Below are 16,133 nucleotides of genomic sequence, written 5' to 3'. Positions count from 1 at the left end.
CTAGCATTCCCATCTGGCCGCAGTCAAAACTCATAGTGCTTTGTGCATCCATTTTGATTTAAAAATAAAAAAAAAAAAAAGGCTGTAGATTGACACGGGTTCAGGAGAGGATTTTGTCAGTCTGTTTTCAAACAGGAAATGCTGAGGCCAGCCCCTTGTTTGTGGAGCTGTCAGGACAAAAGCAAGTGTTTGACATGCAGCTTGGTCGGTGGCTGGGGATGGGGAACGCTGAGATTTTCAGAGATCAGGCTGTAAATGAAGTTGTTCTGTTGGGTCACTCATCTGATTTACACACAAGCTGTTTCTATTGAAGCACCTGGGGCCTTTTGTTCAAGCTTGTGAATAAGCTTCTTTCAGTCACCAATTGTAATTTAGAGTCTCTGCTTCTTTGAAAAGGTAGAAAGTAAGTACAGGAGTGACATTTTCCCCCACTGAGCGCACCTTTGGTCTTTTAAAGACGACAAATCTTGATTTTTTTTTTTTTTTTTTTTAATCGACATCGGATCTCTAGCAGTAATATAAATCTTGTTATGAACATAAGAGAAATCCTAGCTGACTGGTTCAAGAGCCAGGCGAGGAACCAGTTATTTTTTTATTGTCTATTCTCTTTTGGGCTTGAAATGATATTAACCTACTAGATTGCATAGGTAAGTAAGTAAATGTGGATTAGCTGCCAGGGCTCCATGAAATGGATGTCTAACATCCCCTTCCCTGGATAGCGTCAGCTTCAGAGGAGAGAAGGTAGGATTTCAGTGTCTTTTTTACAATGGAGAGAGTCCAGACTTTTCAAATCCATAGAAAACAAGGGGTGGAAGGGACCTCGTCTAGTCAAAGCAGGACTACCCCACTAAACGTACATGGTAGTGCAATATGGACCCCTTTTGCAACCAGAAGAATTGTTTGCTTTCTGCTTCATGTGGTTGGATTTGGTTCCTGACGTCCACAGAAGTAGAGGACTATCTTGGGTCCCCTCACCCCGCTTGTCCTTCCTGCCTAGTGCAGGGGGCTGGACCCGATGGTCGGGCGAGGTCCCTTACAGTCTGTGAATCTATGAACCTCTCGTACCGTGTTATGAAAAATAAGGGGTTAAAGTATAGTTGGTCCAGGAAATGCATGAGAAGAATAAAGGTAGACAGAGTGAGCTGAACGGTTGGGTATGCTGGCTAAGCAGCCTTCGGCTCTGTGCGATACTTAGACCCCTCTCTAATGGTGCGGTTTAAATCTCTAGAGCAGTGGTCTTCAACCTGTGGTCCACAGACTATGTCTAAGGGGTCCACGAAAGAGGACTAGAATCAGTCAGCAGGATGTGAATAGCCATGCTTACTGTTCAAAGGGGTCTGCACCTCCATGCAAAACTTTTTAGGGGTCGGCAAATGAAAAAAAGTTGAAAAACACTGCTCTAGATAGTTGTATAAAATGCCCACTTCTCGGCTCCTCTACTCTGGGCTTCTTACAGTTTTTTTTTTTTTTTTAATTCCACTTAACAGGGCAGCTTACAGCATCAGCTGTACTAAGTGGGTTGGAGAGCAAGATGGAACCGTTTATCTTTGCTTTAGCGCCTTTGCACCATAGCTAATCTCCTCGTTCCTATGAGCACTTTGACCAAACGGATCCGGTGAATAGGGGACCTGGCCGAACACACGGGCTTAAACCGATTTAAATTAGCATATCAAAAACACGACAAATGCTTAAACAAATATATGCCTTACGCCCCTGTTGGTTTTTGAACTAGGGTTGCTCGGCTGCTATGGTGATAAGAGCTTTATAAATAGTTATAAAGTAGAGTTTTTTGCCTGGGGGAAGATAATTGGGATTTAGAGTTCTTTTGTGTGTGGGAGGGAAGCATTGTCTGGTAGGTTAGAGCAGCAGACGAGGAAGCATGACTCAGGTTTCAGCTGCTTGCTGCAATACCCTGGCAATCATTCCCACTTCGTCTTGCCTATCAGGAGGCTAATCTCTCTACCTGGCGTGGGGTTGGAGAGGTTTAACGTTGAAGGAGTAGTCGACTTCTCGGATTCGAGTCTTTGCGTGAAGAGGAGAGTTGATGAAACGGAGGTGAGATTGCATTACAGTAACAGACGCTCCTCAAATGCAGGTGTTTGTAGATGATGTGCTCTGGTGAATTTTTCAAATATGACTTATTTTTGGAGGAGGAGCATCAGTTGGAGCAATGTGTCCTAGTGACGTGGACTAACAGTGCCTAATGGCAGTTTGGTCCAAGTGGTAGCAAATTGCGGACCAGATAAAAGCCATCTTCTTTCTGCCCGTTCCAAGATGAACAAATCAGCAGTGTACCCTTGGTGCCAAGAAGGCTACCGGCATCCTGGGCTGCATTGAGAGGAGTGTTGCCAGCAGATGGAGGGCAGTGATTCTTCCCCTCTATTCATCACTGGGGAGGCCACATCTGGAGTCCTGTGTCCAGCTGTGGGTCCCCCACAACAGAAAAGATGTGGGGAGGTTGAAAAGAGTCCAGCTGAGGGCAATAAAAATGGTTGGGACCTGGGTGACAGGACTGGTGAGGAGAGGCCAAGGGAACTGGGCTGATTTAGTCTGGAGAAGAGAAGACCGAGGGGGATTGAATAGCAGCCTTCACCTCCCTGCAGGGGGGCTGCAAAGAGGATGGAGCTGGGCTGTTCTCAGTGGGGGCAGGTGACAGGACAAGGAGCAATGGGCTCGAGCTCCAGCAAGGGAAGTTGAGATTGGATTTTAGGAAAAACTTTCCCACTAGGAAGGTAATAAAAAACTGGAACAGATTACCTGGAGAAGTTATGGTCTCTCCTTCCTTGGAGGGTTTTAAGACCCGGCTAGACAAAGCCTTGGCCGGGATGATGTAGTTGGGGTTGGCCCTGCTTGGAGCAGGGGGTTGGACTAGATGTGACTTCCTGAGCTCCCTTCCACCCTCATTTTCTATGATTAGCCCCATAACTCCCACATATTCAATTAAAGCTCAACTTGCAACTCCTCCCAAAGCAGCAGAAAAAGTGGCCCAAATCGCAGCTGCCATCTCATACCCATTCCAGCTGTCCCTTCCACTCAAATTTCCTTCCAGCCCCCTACCACTTAAAAAAGGCTTAATATGATGTGGGGGTGCAGACATGAATATAATGGTTTGAGATTTCATCTAGCTAATCCGTCACATCCTACCATTTTCATAAATAGGTGCCCATTTAAAATGTATCAGCATTTCACCACCAGTAGCAGTTACAGCATCAAAAAATCGGGTAAGAACAAGTTGGCTGTCAGAGCACAGCCATATTTTTAACCTTGTCAGTACTTGCATTTTTGAACAACCATGAGCAGTTGCTGCTGTTTTTCTCCTTTCAGCAGTCTGGCCCCTTTGGTGCACGGGATCCGTCTGGAAAGGTGAAGTCTGCTGTATTAACTGCTTTGCAATTAGCAGCAGAACAAGTAGAAAGGCCGAACTCTTGCAAACTGCCTCTGGGCAGCTACTGGCCTTCCTTGCCTTATCCCACCCACTCTGGGGGCAGGAAACAAACCCGCCGCACCTTTTCTCTCCTCGGCAGCACTCGATGTGCTATTCTTTTTCCTTGCCGAATCATTCGCTGTGACGCGTGTTAGGTGGCTATGTGTGAAATAAGAGGGCCGGTTAATTGGAAAGAAGTCCATTTCTTTAATACACGTGCCCACGCTAATGCAAAATGTTGCCTGACGGTCTCGGACCATCATGTCTTCCCCTCCCCTTTTTGCCACTGGCATCTTTAAATTCCCGTGCGGGGCAGATGGATCAGGGATATGTGTTTCTTGAGGATGTTTCAGCCTTTAAGGCCAGCTGCAGCTCTGCTGCTGCCGTTCAGCTAAGCCTTGAAAGATCCTGTAATCTGTGCCATCCTGTCTCATACAGTCCCATCTCATAGTTGTCCTTTCTCTGCAGTGCTCTATGCCCAGATCTCTGTGGCTGGGCTGCTCCAGCCTGGCGGACAGCATGCCCTCGCTGCGATGCCTGTATAACCCAGGGACTGGCGCACTCACAGCTTTCCAGGTACTTTCTGTCTCTCTTTTTCCTCTCTGTCCTCTGTGTGTGTGTGTGTGTGTGTGTTTGCTTCTTGCTCTCTCTTGCTTGCTTAGATCCATTTATTCTGCTTCGTACTGTGTACTTTCCTCACGTCATTCAAAAGTCCTCCAGTAATTAACCTCATCTCATGTAGATTCTGAGCGGATCAGTCCAAGGGCATTTTCATTACGTTGATTTAATATAATCATTTTGCCAAACTTGGCCAGATACCATCAACTGTGCCATTGGTCCTCAGGTGTACCAAAAGCATACCGCTGACATCCAGCAAACATTCGTTGCAAACAGTGTGCATCGTCGCCTATGATCCCAGCTTGTATTCAGCAACTGCATTAACTTTTCTGTCCATATTTTCCTTACACAAGATGATGGTGGGGTGTTGCGGTGCCATGATGAGAGCCAATGCCCTGCATTCGTATATTTCGATTGGATTTGTTAGCAGTAACCCAGGAGCTTTGGTTATAGAAAATTAAAACACACACAAATTAATAAGAAGCCAAAACAGCAAATTTATTTTGCTTTGTGCTCTGATGGCTGCCAGATTCAGACTTTGAGCTGCCGCGGTCATCTAGTTCAGCCCCAGGGAACAGGGGTCTGGACTAGATGACTGTTCCAGCCCTATAATCTTACAGTATGTTTTACCAGGCCAGTGGTGTTCAAGTGTGGCCTCAAATAACCAGTGTGTCCTACTCAAATTCAGTTACCGTTTATATGGGGTAAAGGATGATAGGCAACCATTGGATTTTCAGGTCCCAGGCCATTCCAGATTGCTGAGTTTTGTGTAGATGTAAATGGAAAGGGAGCGCAGACTTGGGCATGTGGGTGGTACGTTCACACTGGACTCCGAGAAAGCAGACAATTGATTCGGCCCAAGCCAGGGCCTTCAGGCAGCCCATTGCAACTCAAGCCTCAGGGTTCACAGCGGCATGGATTATTTCAGGGTCAACACTAGAGTTGAGGGGCTGGTGTCTCCAGGTTGGTGGTGGCCAGTAGGGCTTTTCAGCAACATGGCTTGATGGTCCAGGGTCAGTGACTGACCCCAAACCTCTCAGAAATCCCGAAACGTTTTTGACGCGTCACTCTGCCTCTCCAAAAGTCATGTGCAAGACACTTGTGTCTTATTTTGGGTCTGGTTTCCTGCTTCCAGAACTGGCAGGATGAGGAAGTGCTGTGGAAGCAATGTTCTCAGTCCCAGCGGAGGCTTAAGTGTCTTGCATCATTTAGCAGCAGCCCTTCCAGCTGACCTAGCACTAGCACCGATGGACTCTGGAAGGTGTCCTGTCAGTCCTTCTTGGCTAAGCAAACTCCTTGCAGTGCTTTCAGAAGGGGAGGGGAGAGGACTTTTTATCGGGGAGAGCTCGGGAGCAGAGCAGGATTTAGCACCCTACTCATCCTCCTAGTTTGCCCACTTGAAGTGAATCAGGTGGGCCTCATTTTTGGGCTGTCAGCTGATAAAAGAATTTCAGACTTCTTAAACTGGTTTAAGAGAATAGTTTGTGCAAAGCAGTTAGCCCACCCGCTCCTCTCTTCCAGCTTCCTGTTATTTTTGATGGCATTTATATTTCCTTGTTTCAGTTTAAAAAAAAAAAAAAGAAAGAGAGAAAGAAAAAAGCCCTTCCTTTTCCATAGAAGAAGGGAGTTTGTACCTGAAAGCTTGCAAAGACCAATTTCCCCAACTATTTAGTTGGTCTAATAAAAGATACCGCATTTACCCTGCCTACCTTTTACATAGTACCCCTCATCTCAGCATGTCTCATGCTATAGGTCTCCGAGTCAGTTTTGAATAGACCCTGTCCCTTATTAGCTCTTTAGGTCTGATGAGATCTTTCCCTCGGCACCTCTGCCTGCTGTCTTTTCTGTTGCCGTCATCTTAGCAAGAATTTTTCTGCACAATTTTCAGCGTAACATTGGAGACCTGCTTTTGAAGTCCAGCATTTTCTCACATTAACTTAATTTTTTTTTCCTCTAGCAAGCTTCAAGTAACTGGAGAAGAATATCAATGTTCTTTGCTCATGGCAAGAGGGAAGGTGCCATCTGGAAGGCCACTTAGTCACTGCTGAATTTGTCTAGTTATTTACATGCTTACCTTGAGATGCTCAGACAGAAATGATGAAACAGGCGCTTCCTGTCAGCTAAAAGCCTGCTGACGCCTCGTGGGAAACGTTGGCAAAAAGTCGATTTAGAGACAGTTCTGTTGATCTGTCAGATAACTTCCATGTTTCTCTTTTCTGTGCGTTTATTACCAAGGATGGACGTGGAAAATCAGGAACGTAGAGTTCCTTAATTCCCTTTGACAGTCCTTTGTGGCATCACAGCAGTTGCGATGTTGGAGCGGGAGGTCTGATTTAAGGTGGGGGGAATAAACATTAGGAATAATATATTTCTCCGGTGCCTTTAAATCTCAGAAGATCCCCAAGTGCTTTGCTTACGCCACGGAAAGGCAAGTCATCTTTGAGGGAGGCCTGCAGCTGAATGACAGCGTTTGCAGGTAAGGAATGAGAAGGAAATTTTAGCAATGAAAAAAGAGCCAATTTCCTACTCTTTCCTGGAGCCTGTATTGTCCATGGAGAACAAGCCAGGATCCCAAGTCTTCCCAGGTGTTATCCTCCAATGCAACAGAGAAATCATATTTGCAGAATAAAAATTGTTGTGAGCAGAATTCTGTGAAAACAAATCTCTTGAAAGTTTTTGTACACACTGGTAGGTATTAATGCTTTTGCATCCTGACTTAAAATTAAACTCAGTATAAAAGCAGTCATCCTATCAAAATGCTGTGTGTTTACAAGATTCAAGGTTACAAGAGTTAAATAGGCCAGAGGCTGAATATGCCAAACATTATTCTATTGAATATTTCCCCAAAATAACTGTATAAAAGGTATTTAGTAATAAGGTTCCCCCTTCTTAGTGGTGAAGATTTGTAGAGTTCAAAATATTTGTGAGGCATTGTTGTTCCCAGTGTACAGATGAGCAGAGAGAGAAGCAGCGTGTTTCAAGAAATTGCCTGAGGTCACACAGCAAGTTTGTGGGGGAGAGTGCTCCTGTCCATTTGTTTCGTTGTCTGACTCTTCGACAAGTAGGGCTAGGACTCAGAGAGACCTGGACACGCTGGAGGACTGGGCCAAAAGAAATCTGAGGTTCAGCAAGGACAAGTGCAAAGTCCTGCACTTAAGAGGGAGAAATCCCCTGCACCGTGGTGGGCTGGGCAGCAGCTCTGCAGAAAAGGGCCTGGGGGGACAGGGGACAAGAAGATGGATAGGAGCCAGCAGTGCGCCCTTGGTGCCAAAAAGGCTAATGGCATCCTGGGCTGCATCGGGAGGAGTACTGCCAGCAGACAGAGGACAGTGATTCTTCCCCTCTATTCAGCACTGGGGAGGCCACATCTGGAGTCCTGTGTCCAGTTGTGGACGCCCATGACAGAAAGGATGTGGACACATTGGAGAGAGTCCAGCGGAGGGCAATGAAAATGGTCGTGGGGCTGGGGGACAGGACTGGTGAGGAGAGGCTGAGAGACCTGGGCTGATTTAGTCTGGAGAAGAGAAGACCAAGGGGGATTGAATAGCAGCCTTCACCTCCCTGCAGGTTGGATATTAGGAAAAACTTTCTCACTAGGAGCATGGTGAAACACTGGAGCAGATTGCTCAGAAAGGCGGTGGACTCTCCATTCTTTGAGGTGTTTAAGACCCGGCTAGACAAAGCTTTGGTCTGTCAAATAACAGACAAATAGGATTGGATCGATGTGGCTGGGGCTGGTCCTGGTTTGAGGAGGGGGTTGGACAAGATGTGACCTGAGGTCCCGTCACACCCTCATTTTCTATGACTGTGAAGTGTTGCATCAGGTCCAGGCAGTGGGGTACCATGGGCCAGGTCTGTGACCAGGCACCTGACGCAATTTGGGAAGCTCCCCAAAATGCTCCTCATGTAGAGTTTAGATTTTGGTTGCATACCCTTATACAGAGTTTTGCATACTCTTATGAAGAGTTTAGATGATAGTTGTCTGGGCTGGTTTGCACAGAGCTGATCCTGTCTCAGGCAGGGGTTGGACTAGACATGACCTGCAGGTCACTGCCAGCCCCACTCCTGTATGACTCCCCAGGGCATCTCTGTGGAGACCCCAAACCGTTATCCTGGGACTACCCATTGGAGAGCAAAGGCAAGGGTTGGTTTCCTCGTAGTTGAGTTTGCAGTCACCTGGTGGGCAAGAGAGGGTTGAGAGTTGTTATATACCTTTTCCTAAAGGTTTTGCAGAATACTTTCTGAATTCCCACAATCTGCTGTAATCGAGGCATTTGGATGAAATACTTGATCATGAGCAAGGCACCAGGGCCTATCATCTCTGCTTATGGAGGTGGCCTTGATCTACTTGGTTTTCCTCAAATTGAACATGGCCTCTCTTCTCCTGACAGCTTTGCTCGGGCAAAGCCTGAGAATCTTTCAAATGAAGTAAATGAGAGCAGTTTTTATAAGGTTGCCAGGCCTGGTGGCAGGGAGGGGGGCTGGACTGATCTGCATTGCACCTTCTCTTTGCACCAAAGCCATGTTTTGGAGGAGGGTGGGAGGCAAAGATAGGGTCATCTTGAGGCAATCAAATCATGCAAAAGCAACAGCCTGTTACAGCCAGGCAGCAGAGCAGCAGGCTTCCTTTCCAGCTGACTTGTTTGCCATTTCTTTGCACCATGATAACCAACATAGAGGTTGATGCAGCTTGAAAGAATGGGTTTTTCAAGGCATAGGGCCAGTAGCTCATCCCCAAATTCTGCTTCCTTCATAAACTTCATAGCGAGCTTCCTCCTGTTTATTCATGCATTTTGTTTGAGAAGTCGACTTTTTTCGGCACTGAAGAATACAGTGCATTTCCAAATGAGAGTAATAATTGCATTATTGATGGACCGAAGGTAAGTGACCCAGAGAAAGCAAGCTGTGCGTGCTCCGCAGTCACCGTGCTGCATGCACAAGTTTGTGGCAGTTCGCCTTAAAGCCCAGTTATTAGCAGGGCTTGGTTTTGCATCTAACCAGAGGGGAAGCGTATCGTCCAGTCAAAAGATCCCATCAGCATGGAGGTATTATTGTACTTGACCAAAGCCTGCTTTGTATTCCCTGCTCCGGTTCTTTTCCAGTCGCCCCGCGAAATGTGTCTGAAGGCTATTTACAGCGCGATTCGAAACCTGCATCATAATTTTGATGCCTAACAGCTAGAGTCGGTGGCTCCGGCACCCCCCGGCCAGCAGCAGGCTCTCCCCCGTTTATGAATGTAGTTAGGTGGCCCCCAACTGTTTACAAGACAGCAGAGGTGAGTGCTTTGATTGACAAGTCAGAAATGCATTAGATCATTCCCTCTGCCAGTCTGTGGTTCATGCTGTTAAAAATGTCAGCCTCTCCAAGTTTGAATGGCAGCCCGAGGGCCTCAGAAGCTTTTTGTTTTCTGAGATGGAAACACAAATTGGATGTGTGCCTGAGCGCTTCATCCTGGGCTGTAATTTCATCTTTTAGCTAAGAACCACAAGGTACATGAGCAAAGCACCCTGTAAACAATAATACTGGGGAAAAAAATAAACAAGGTCGTGTTTCTGGTACGTTGATCCACCGGTGTCCTGACCTCTATCACGTTGAACATCTCCACTCTGATTGCTGTTCCCTTTGGCATTACAATGAGAGGGAGAGAGACTGACATAGGAGGCAAAGATTTAAAGTTGCAGTGTTGTTGCACATTTCTTGTATTGGCTATGAAATATTGAGCTGCCACAGTGTGGCACTTGTGTTTTTTAAGCAAAGTTTCTTATTGAGATGCTCAGGTCTGCTCTGCCTGCTTCCATTCTTCCCACTGTCTTGCTGGTAAGGTTGGAAATTGGTACCGGTTACATGCAGGAAAGGGGATCAGGAAGATGACAGATATGCAACCCAATTAACCAGCTAACTTCCTCATTTAAACACAGCTGGGGGGGCAGAGTTGGACTTTCAGGAGTCTAATTGTACCTGGGGCAAGAGGAGCACTTGATCTGCTTGCACTGTGTGCCTGCAGTGATGGGCTCTGGGAAATGGGTGCGGTGCTATAGTACAGTGCGTGCAACCCGGTTGTACAAAATCTACCTCTTGCTGTGTATCCAATGACCTTGACATCCTGGCCAGTTGATTAGCGGCTCTAATTGGTGCCCCATGGTCTTTCAATACTGAGGAGCCTATCGCAGGATCCAGGCCCCGCCACAGAACTCCACTGCAGGATGTCCTCTTTCATTTCAGGTGGGCTTGCAAAGACCCACCTTGCAAACCTGACCCCAGATGAGCCAGGTGGTGGGTTTGGGGGTTTTGTTACTGCTGCCGGAGGGGGATTTGCAATTCAGGTGCTGGAAGCCAGTAGGGTTTTTGGCTTTGCTTCGGCATCTGACGTTTGCCAGCTTTGCAAATCAGTCTTCCGACCTAAGTACCGAAACAAGGGAGGCAATAGCTGTTCTAGGAGCAAATGCTTACACCCCTCAGCTGTTTGCCACTGCAGATAACAAATGGGATCGCTAATGAAAATGCGCATTGTAACGGGAAAGCTTCCTCGACTTCAACCCCGCACTAATGATCTTGTTACTGTATAGCAACCGGCGCCCTTCCTGGTAAGCTGAGGGGGTGAGGTCTGTCGTTCTACCAGCATTGGTTGGTTGATCGGTTAAAAATGATGCCAGGCAAGCGCGGGTTTTTCCTCTCCCCGTTAGAAGTCAGAAAGGTGTGTAAAGCTATTTTGACAAATGGCATATGTAGCTCCACGCCGAAGGGATACAGGTATTTTTAAATTTAGCTCTGGTTCCTGAGGATTGCGAACATCTGCTAAGAGGTATTGTAGAGCTCCACAATGCACTAATTGAATTACTCTTTTCTGGAGTTGCAGACTGCACTAATTGAATTAGAATCAGCGTGTGCGTGTGCATGCGCGCACGCGCATGTGTGTATGCGTGTGAGAGGGAGAGAAATGTGTATGCGCGTGTTGCAATGTGTGGAGCGGAAGCCTTTGGGATGGAGGAGGTAATGGGAACCGTGGCGGATCATGCGTACTGTGCTGCTATCTAATGGCTTTTTGTGGAACTGCAAGGTCTCTTGGGAAGAGAGAACATTTTAATCCTTGGCATGACCTAGGGCTAAGCTCATCTCACTTAATTCAGATGGTCCCAGGCCATTTTTCAAAGCTTTAAATAATGGCAAAAAGAAAGTTTGGCGTGTTCGCCTGAATTTCTAGTAAGCAGGGGGTTTTTTTCCCTCCTTTTTTTTTTTTTTTTTAAAGAAAGCTTTTAAATATAATTTTTAAATGGAAATACACGGGTGAATTTCCAAATGCATGAGCCCAGATCTCACATTCGTCTTTCTGCTTTATCTTTAGAGGCAACTCTAATGCCTCATAACCGGAAGAGTGTGATTAAGCATACAACATCAGCGCCTCCCGTTAAATGTTAATATCTGCCTCTCTCCCTCTTCCTCGTGAAGGTAGCACTGTGCCAGCCGATTGTAAATCACTGGGCTTGGCTGTAATTTTGTGTTTGAACAACTCCATGGAAAGTGCTTCAAACGTAGCCAGTTGCACGAGATCAGGTTCTACAAATCTCTGCTGAACCGGCAAAGAGTTAAAGGATGTAATTTTACCATGAACCTGGGAAAGTTGTGAAGCACTCAGATGTGCAATAAATCTTTATCATCCAGCCTTTTAAGTCAATGTTAGTCACAACTCAGCGATTCCTGTAAAACTGATATCATGCGTACATAATTCCAGGGAAGTTGAAATGCAAACACATTTCAGAGAACAGAACAGGAGCAGCCCTGTTGCAAAGCAGGGCTTTAACTAGGCACCCAGGCCATTTAAATGTGCTTGCCAAATCCTAAAAAATCAAGAGGTGAGAGAGAGACTCATTAAGTCCTGGTTTTTGAGAATTACTCTTCTATTGAGAAGTTATGTCCTGCAGTGTACGGCCATTTCCCGTTTTATGTGTGTAAATAATCGAATGCTCCATTCTGTGGGCTTTAGAGAGCTAGACGCCGTTTGCAGTAGGTCCTCACTAATTTCCAGTGTAATATTGCTGACTGATCTTTCTCTAGTCTAATAGCAGAGGCTGTGCTATAGTGAGGGCTCATTGTTAAGACTTGATGGCTTTGCAGAACATAATGAAGTAATTTATTACGATGCTGTGTAATATAACTAAAACTAAACTACGTGTCAGAGGGAACAAGCAACCTGGTCATTTTCTATGGCATCTATTCACCTTCTGCCTTTGTGAGGATCTGCAATCAGCCTTCCTTTCAAAGAGCAGTATAAAGCCAGTCAAAAAATTTGGTACACTGATATTTTGATGTAAAGCTTTTTTTGGAGGAGACGTGTTAGCCATTGCCATCGCTGGAAGTCTGTCTCCTTTATTCAGATTTGTAGTTGCTTTCCTTTAGAGCAGTCTCCAATGGTCAGCCTTCTTGGGTTCTCTTCCAAATAATCCAGCAAACTGTTTCCAGGAGGCATTGCCAATCAAGCATTCAAGTAATTCATTGCAGGCAGAATGCCGCTGCCCAAATGTTGCAATTGGGGTGCATATTTATTTTTTAAACATTTGCCAGTGTCATTTGGCACCGTTGTCAAATGTTCGGTGACGGCATCCCTACGCACCTCGGTCAACAGCCAGCCATGTGCATGCAGCTTTGTAGAACAGAGCCTGTGGCGTGAGTTTCCAGATATGCAGCCACCTCCCGAAAAACCTGACCACGAAACACTCGAGTCCAGCCAAAAAAGAAGCCAAGAAACCTGCAAACACTTCTGATTTCTGCAGTTGCTTCTTGAATGATTTGCATTCCCTTAGCATTTGGATTAATTAAGTCCTGCAGAATATATTAACAGTGTTTTACAGAAGCAGGACGTTGGATGCCATGGGCCGCTTGCTTAGATGGTCCTGCTTTGAGCTGGGGGGTGGACTAGATGACCTCCTGGGGTCCCTTCCAACCCACATTTTCTATGATTCTTACTCTATGGCAGGTTCAGGGATTATGTCTTGTGTTGTCTTGGGGTTGACTGTAGTTTTGCCAAGAGGTTAGACAGTGGATTTGCATGGGATGATCCTGCCTCAGGCAAGGGGTTGGACTAGAACAGGGCATCCCAAACTGGCATGTGTACCGTAACACAGGAGAAATTGTATAATGGCGGATTTAATTTTCATTCTAATAATAATTGGCATTTAAGGAAGGGGTTAAAACATAAAACATATACTGCTAGGGGTGCTCAGACAGCTGGTAAATGTGCAAGCGGATACGCAATAAGAAAAAGTTGGGGAACCTCTGGACTAGATGACCCATGGAGGTCCTTTCCAACCTGACTTCTCCATGACTCTTGATTTGGCGAGGTAGGTGATGCATGCTAGCCCATGCTACGCTCACAGTCCATTGTCAAATGCTACAAAAAACAACACCTGATGGTTTGGATTGTTTTTAATAACAAATTTGCAGTGTGAAAACCCCTGCTAGCAGCACCTCTTGCTGCCAGGGCCAGGGATTGTAGGCGGCTTTACTGAGCTGTCTTTATGTGGCGTAGGAGTAGGCTCGGCGCAGCTTTAAGAAGCTGTTAGTGGAAGAGCCTCCATTCCATACAGTGTATGGAGTGCTCTTTAAAACAATCTATTTCTAGGACCTAAATTGTCCTGGGACCAGCTCTTGATATAAAAATTCATAGAAACCTGTTTTTCAGAGTGTGGTAACTTCTTGCCATAGTGCTGTAGTGTTAGAATTCACATTGGCCAGGTTGTTCTGTAAATTAAACAGTGACAGCTCCCCTCGGGGGAACAGCCAATGTATTTATGATGATGTGCTGATTACACAAAATACACTGCAAGCAGAAAACAGCTGCAGAGAACAAACCTCTTAAAAGAATACAATTACAAATAGCACCCTCAGTATTTCTAGTGGTGAGAGTAAAATACAGCATGCTAATGCCGCTTTGCTAGCCTGCTTCCAAAGAAGAAAGGGGATAGATGAAGCAAAGAAGCTAAAGTGTGGTTGAATGCACTTGCAGTGCCAATGCAGAATGGCATGTAATCTGTTCCTGAAGGTGAGGGGCAAGAACACACCACAGGCATTGTCTCTGCTAAACTTCCTTCCTTCAAATTTCCTACCATTGCGCATGTAGGTGCATTTGGGTAACCTAGTGTTTTAACCATGCAACCCTCTTCCAAGCAGATCTAGATGACCTCGCAGTTGAAAAGACCCACAGATGGTCTACTTGAGTGGTCTAACCATTGCCAATAGCAGTGGAGCTGTGACCACAAGAAATTTTCCAAAAATGGGTCTTCATCTAAAAGCAAGACTGACTCCTACTACGGCCAACTGCTTGTTTTGAAGACTCGCACCCAAGATCGCAGTGGACATCTTCCCATATGCAGCATGCCAAGGTCCTTGCATCGGAGAGTTTACCATTGCAGTATCAATGTGGTGCAACAAAGCGTGCAGAAAAACAGAATGAGGAAAGGAGACAGAGGTCACACTTTCAGTACTCGGCCCAGAGAGCCAGGGCAGGAACAGAGGGAAGGGGCAGTGGTGCATTGTCCGCTCGGAGGGGGAACAAAGGATGGGAGTAGGAGGAGGTGTTATGCCTCCTACGGGAAGTTACCTAAGGACTGGTGTAGGATCACGTGGTCTGGGGAAACTTAGCATGCCATGGCTGTAGCAGTTCCCAGCACCACTAAGGCCTCTGTGTAAGTGGGCTTTTAGTAATATGATCATTAACGTTTGACTTAATGTCTAGGTAGAGGTTTCTGCAGGAGACATCAGGGGCCAGAGGTGTCCTTCCCACCCACGTGGGTTCATCATGCACAGGGCAGGTAGGAGCTACATATAAGACTGCAAAATCTCCCTTGCTTGATGGCATCCTAGTGTCACTTTTGTACTGGCCTCTGTACAGTACATGTCTGTGCCCAGGCAGAGTCTTTTGTGTAGACCCCTAGAAACCTTATTGAGCTTCCGATGTATAAATCTGGTTTTACAGCCAGCACCGGCAGTCTTTCTGTCCGTCTGCCTTTTGGGCTTTTTTTTTTATTGTTATTTTTTTTTAAATCAGTTTTAAGCCTCTTTCCATTGTCCTGCTCTGCTGACATGTATCCCATGTGGCAAAAAGGAGTTTTGTATAATCTCCCTGCTTTAATCAATAGAATAATTGATAAACCAGATAAGATTTAAACTGATTACCTCCCGAGTAGAATCCCCCAGGGTCCCTGGACTCTCTTAATTTTGACATGTGTGTTGTGTACCCCGCGGATGAAGTGCAGTGTGAATTATCTGTTTTTATTTGCTTAATGACGGGGAGGGTGTTAAAGTCAAATGTTTAATTAACCCAGCAATGGGCTGCGCTGTCACTTACACACGCATCCAGCTGATTGAGATATCTCACCGAGAATACTGAATAGGAATGATAATGTGGCACTGAGACGGAAGATTGCTTTTTCAATCCATTTGCTGGGTCACTGCTTTGAATGTCTTATTGGATGAAAGGCATTCAGCCTGGAAAAAAAAAATCAGCATTTAAGTACATTTTGTTTCCCTGGCCCCCTCTCCACCAAGAAGTTAACTAAAGCAGATATGTTGTAGGTTTAATAACTCATTTGTGTCCTAGGAAAAGGCTGTGAAGAGTGGGGCTCGAGAGCTCGTGGTCTGTAGCTGTAGCATTTCCTACAGAAACAAAATTTTACTAGCCCGAAGGTATCTGAATGTGAGCTGTTACAGACACACACCTCTTTACCCTTCGTTCTCTGATTGCTTGATTACCCACTTCATTTTATAGTCACCCTCGTGCTAGCAACTCTTCATCTCCAGTCTGGGGGGGCAGGATAGGCAGTCACCTCTTTGAAGCCCCCCACCCACTTCAAAAAATCCTGCCTTGAAGTTGCTGGGTTTCTTTTTTATTTTTTTTTAGCAGAATCTAATGATAAGGGTAATTTAAAGCATTTTAGGAGTTGTTTCATTATCTCGTGCGTATTGTGTTGAGCCAGACAATCAGAACAACCTAGGGGTTTTGTGTGGCAGCTATTGTTAAGAGGCAGTGGTACTGCCTAGCCAGATGTTATGTACTCCAACCCTAGTTCAGCACCCTCATTTTCTATTCTTTTATTAG

The 16,133-nt window shown here is 45.8% G+C and overlaps 1 protein-coding gene across 7 annotated transcripts in view; it reads left to right on the top strand.

The window, feature by feature from the left end:
* The window catches only part of BTRC (beta-transducin repeat containing E3 ubiquitin protein ligase), a 147,776-nt gene that overhangs the window by 11,693 nt on the left and 119,950 nt on the right, over nucleotides 1–16,133 (top strand). For 5 of the 7 annotated variants that reach the window (XM_019502710.1, XM_019502709.1, XM_019502708.1 and 2 more), the window contains exon 2: nucleotides 3,893–4,000. The exons of the other annotated variants lie outside the window; for them this stretch is intronic. In XM_019502710.1, coding sequence (XP_019358255.1) covers nucleotides 3,893–4,000 — 108 coding nt within the window. The remainder of the gene's footprint in view (nucleotides 1–3,892; nucleotides 4,001–16,133) is intronic. 7 annotated transcript variants of the gene reach the window in all.

This window comes from Gavialis gangeticus, unplaced genomic scaffold (assembly GCF_001723915.1).
Source record: "Gavialis gangeticus isolate Ggan-Ray unplaced genomic scaffold, GavGan_comp1, whole genome shotgun sequence".
NCBI classification, from domain to species: Eukaryota; Metazoa; Chordata; order Crocodylia; family Gavialidae; genus Gavialis; species Gavialis gangeticus.
The sequence above is the reverse complement of the archived record's forward strand: the minus strand, read 5'-3'. Positions and strand labels throughout refer to the sequence as shown.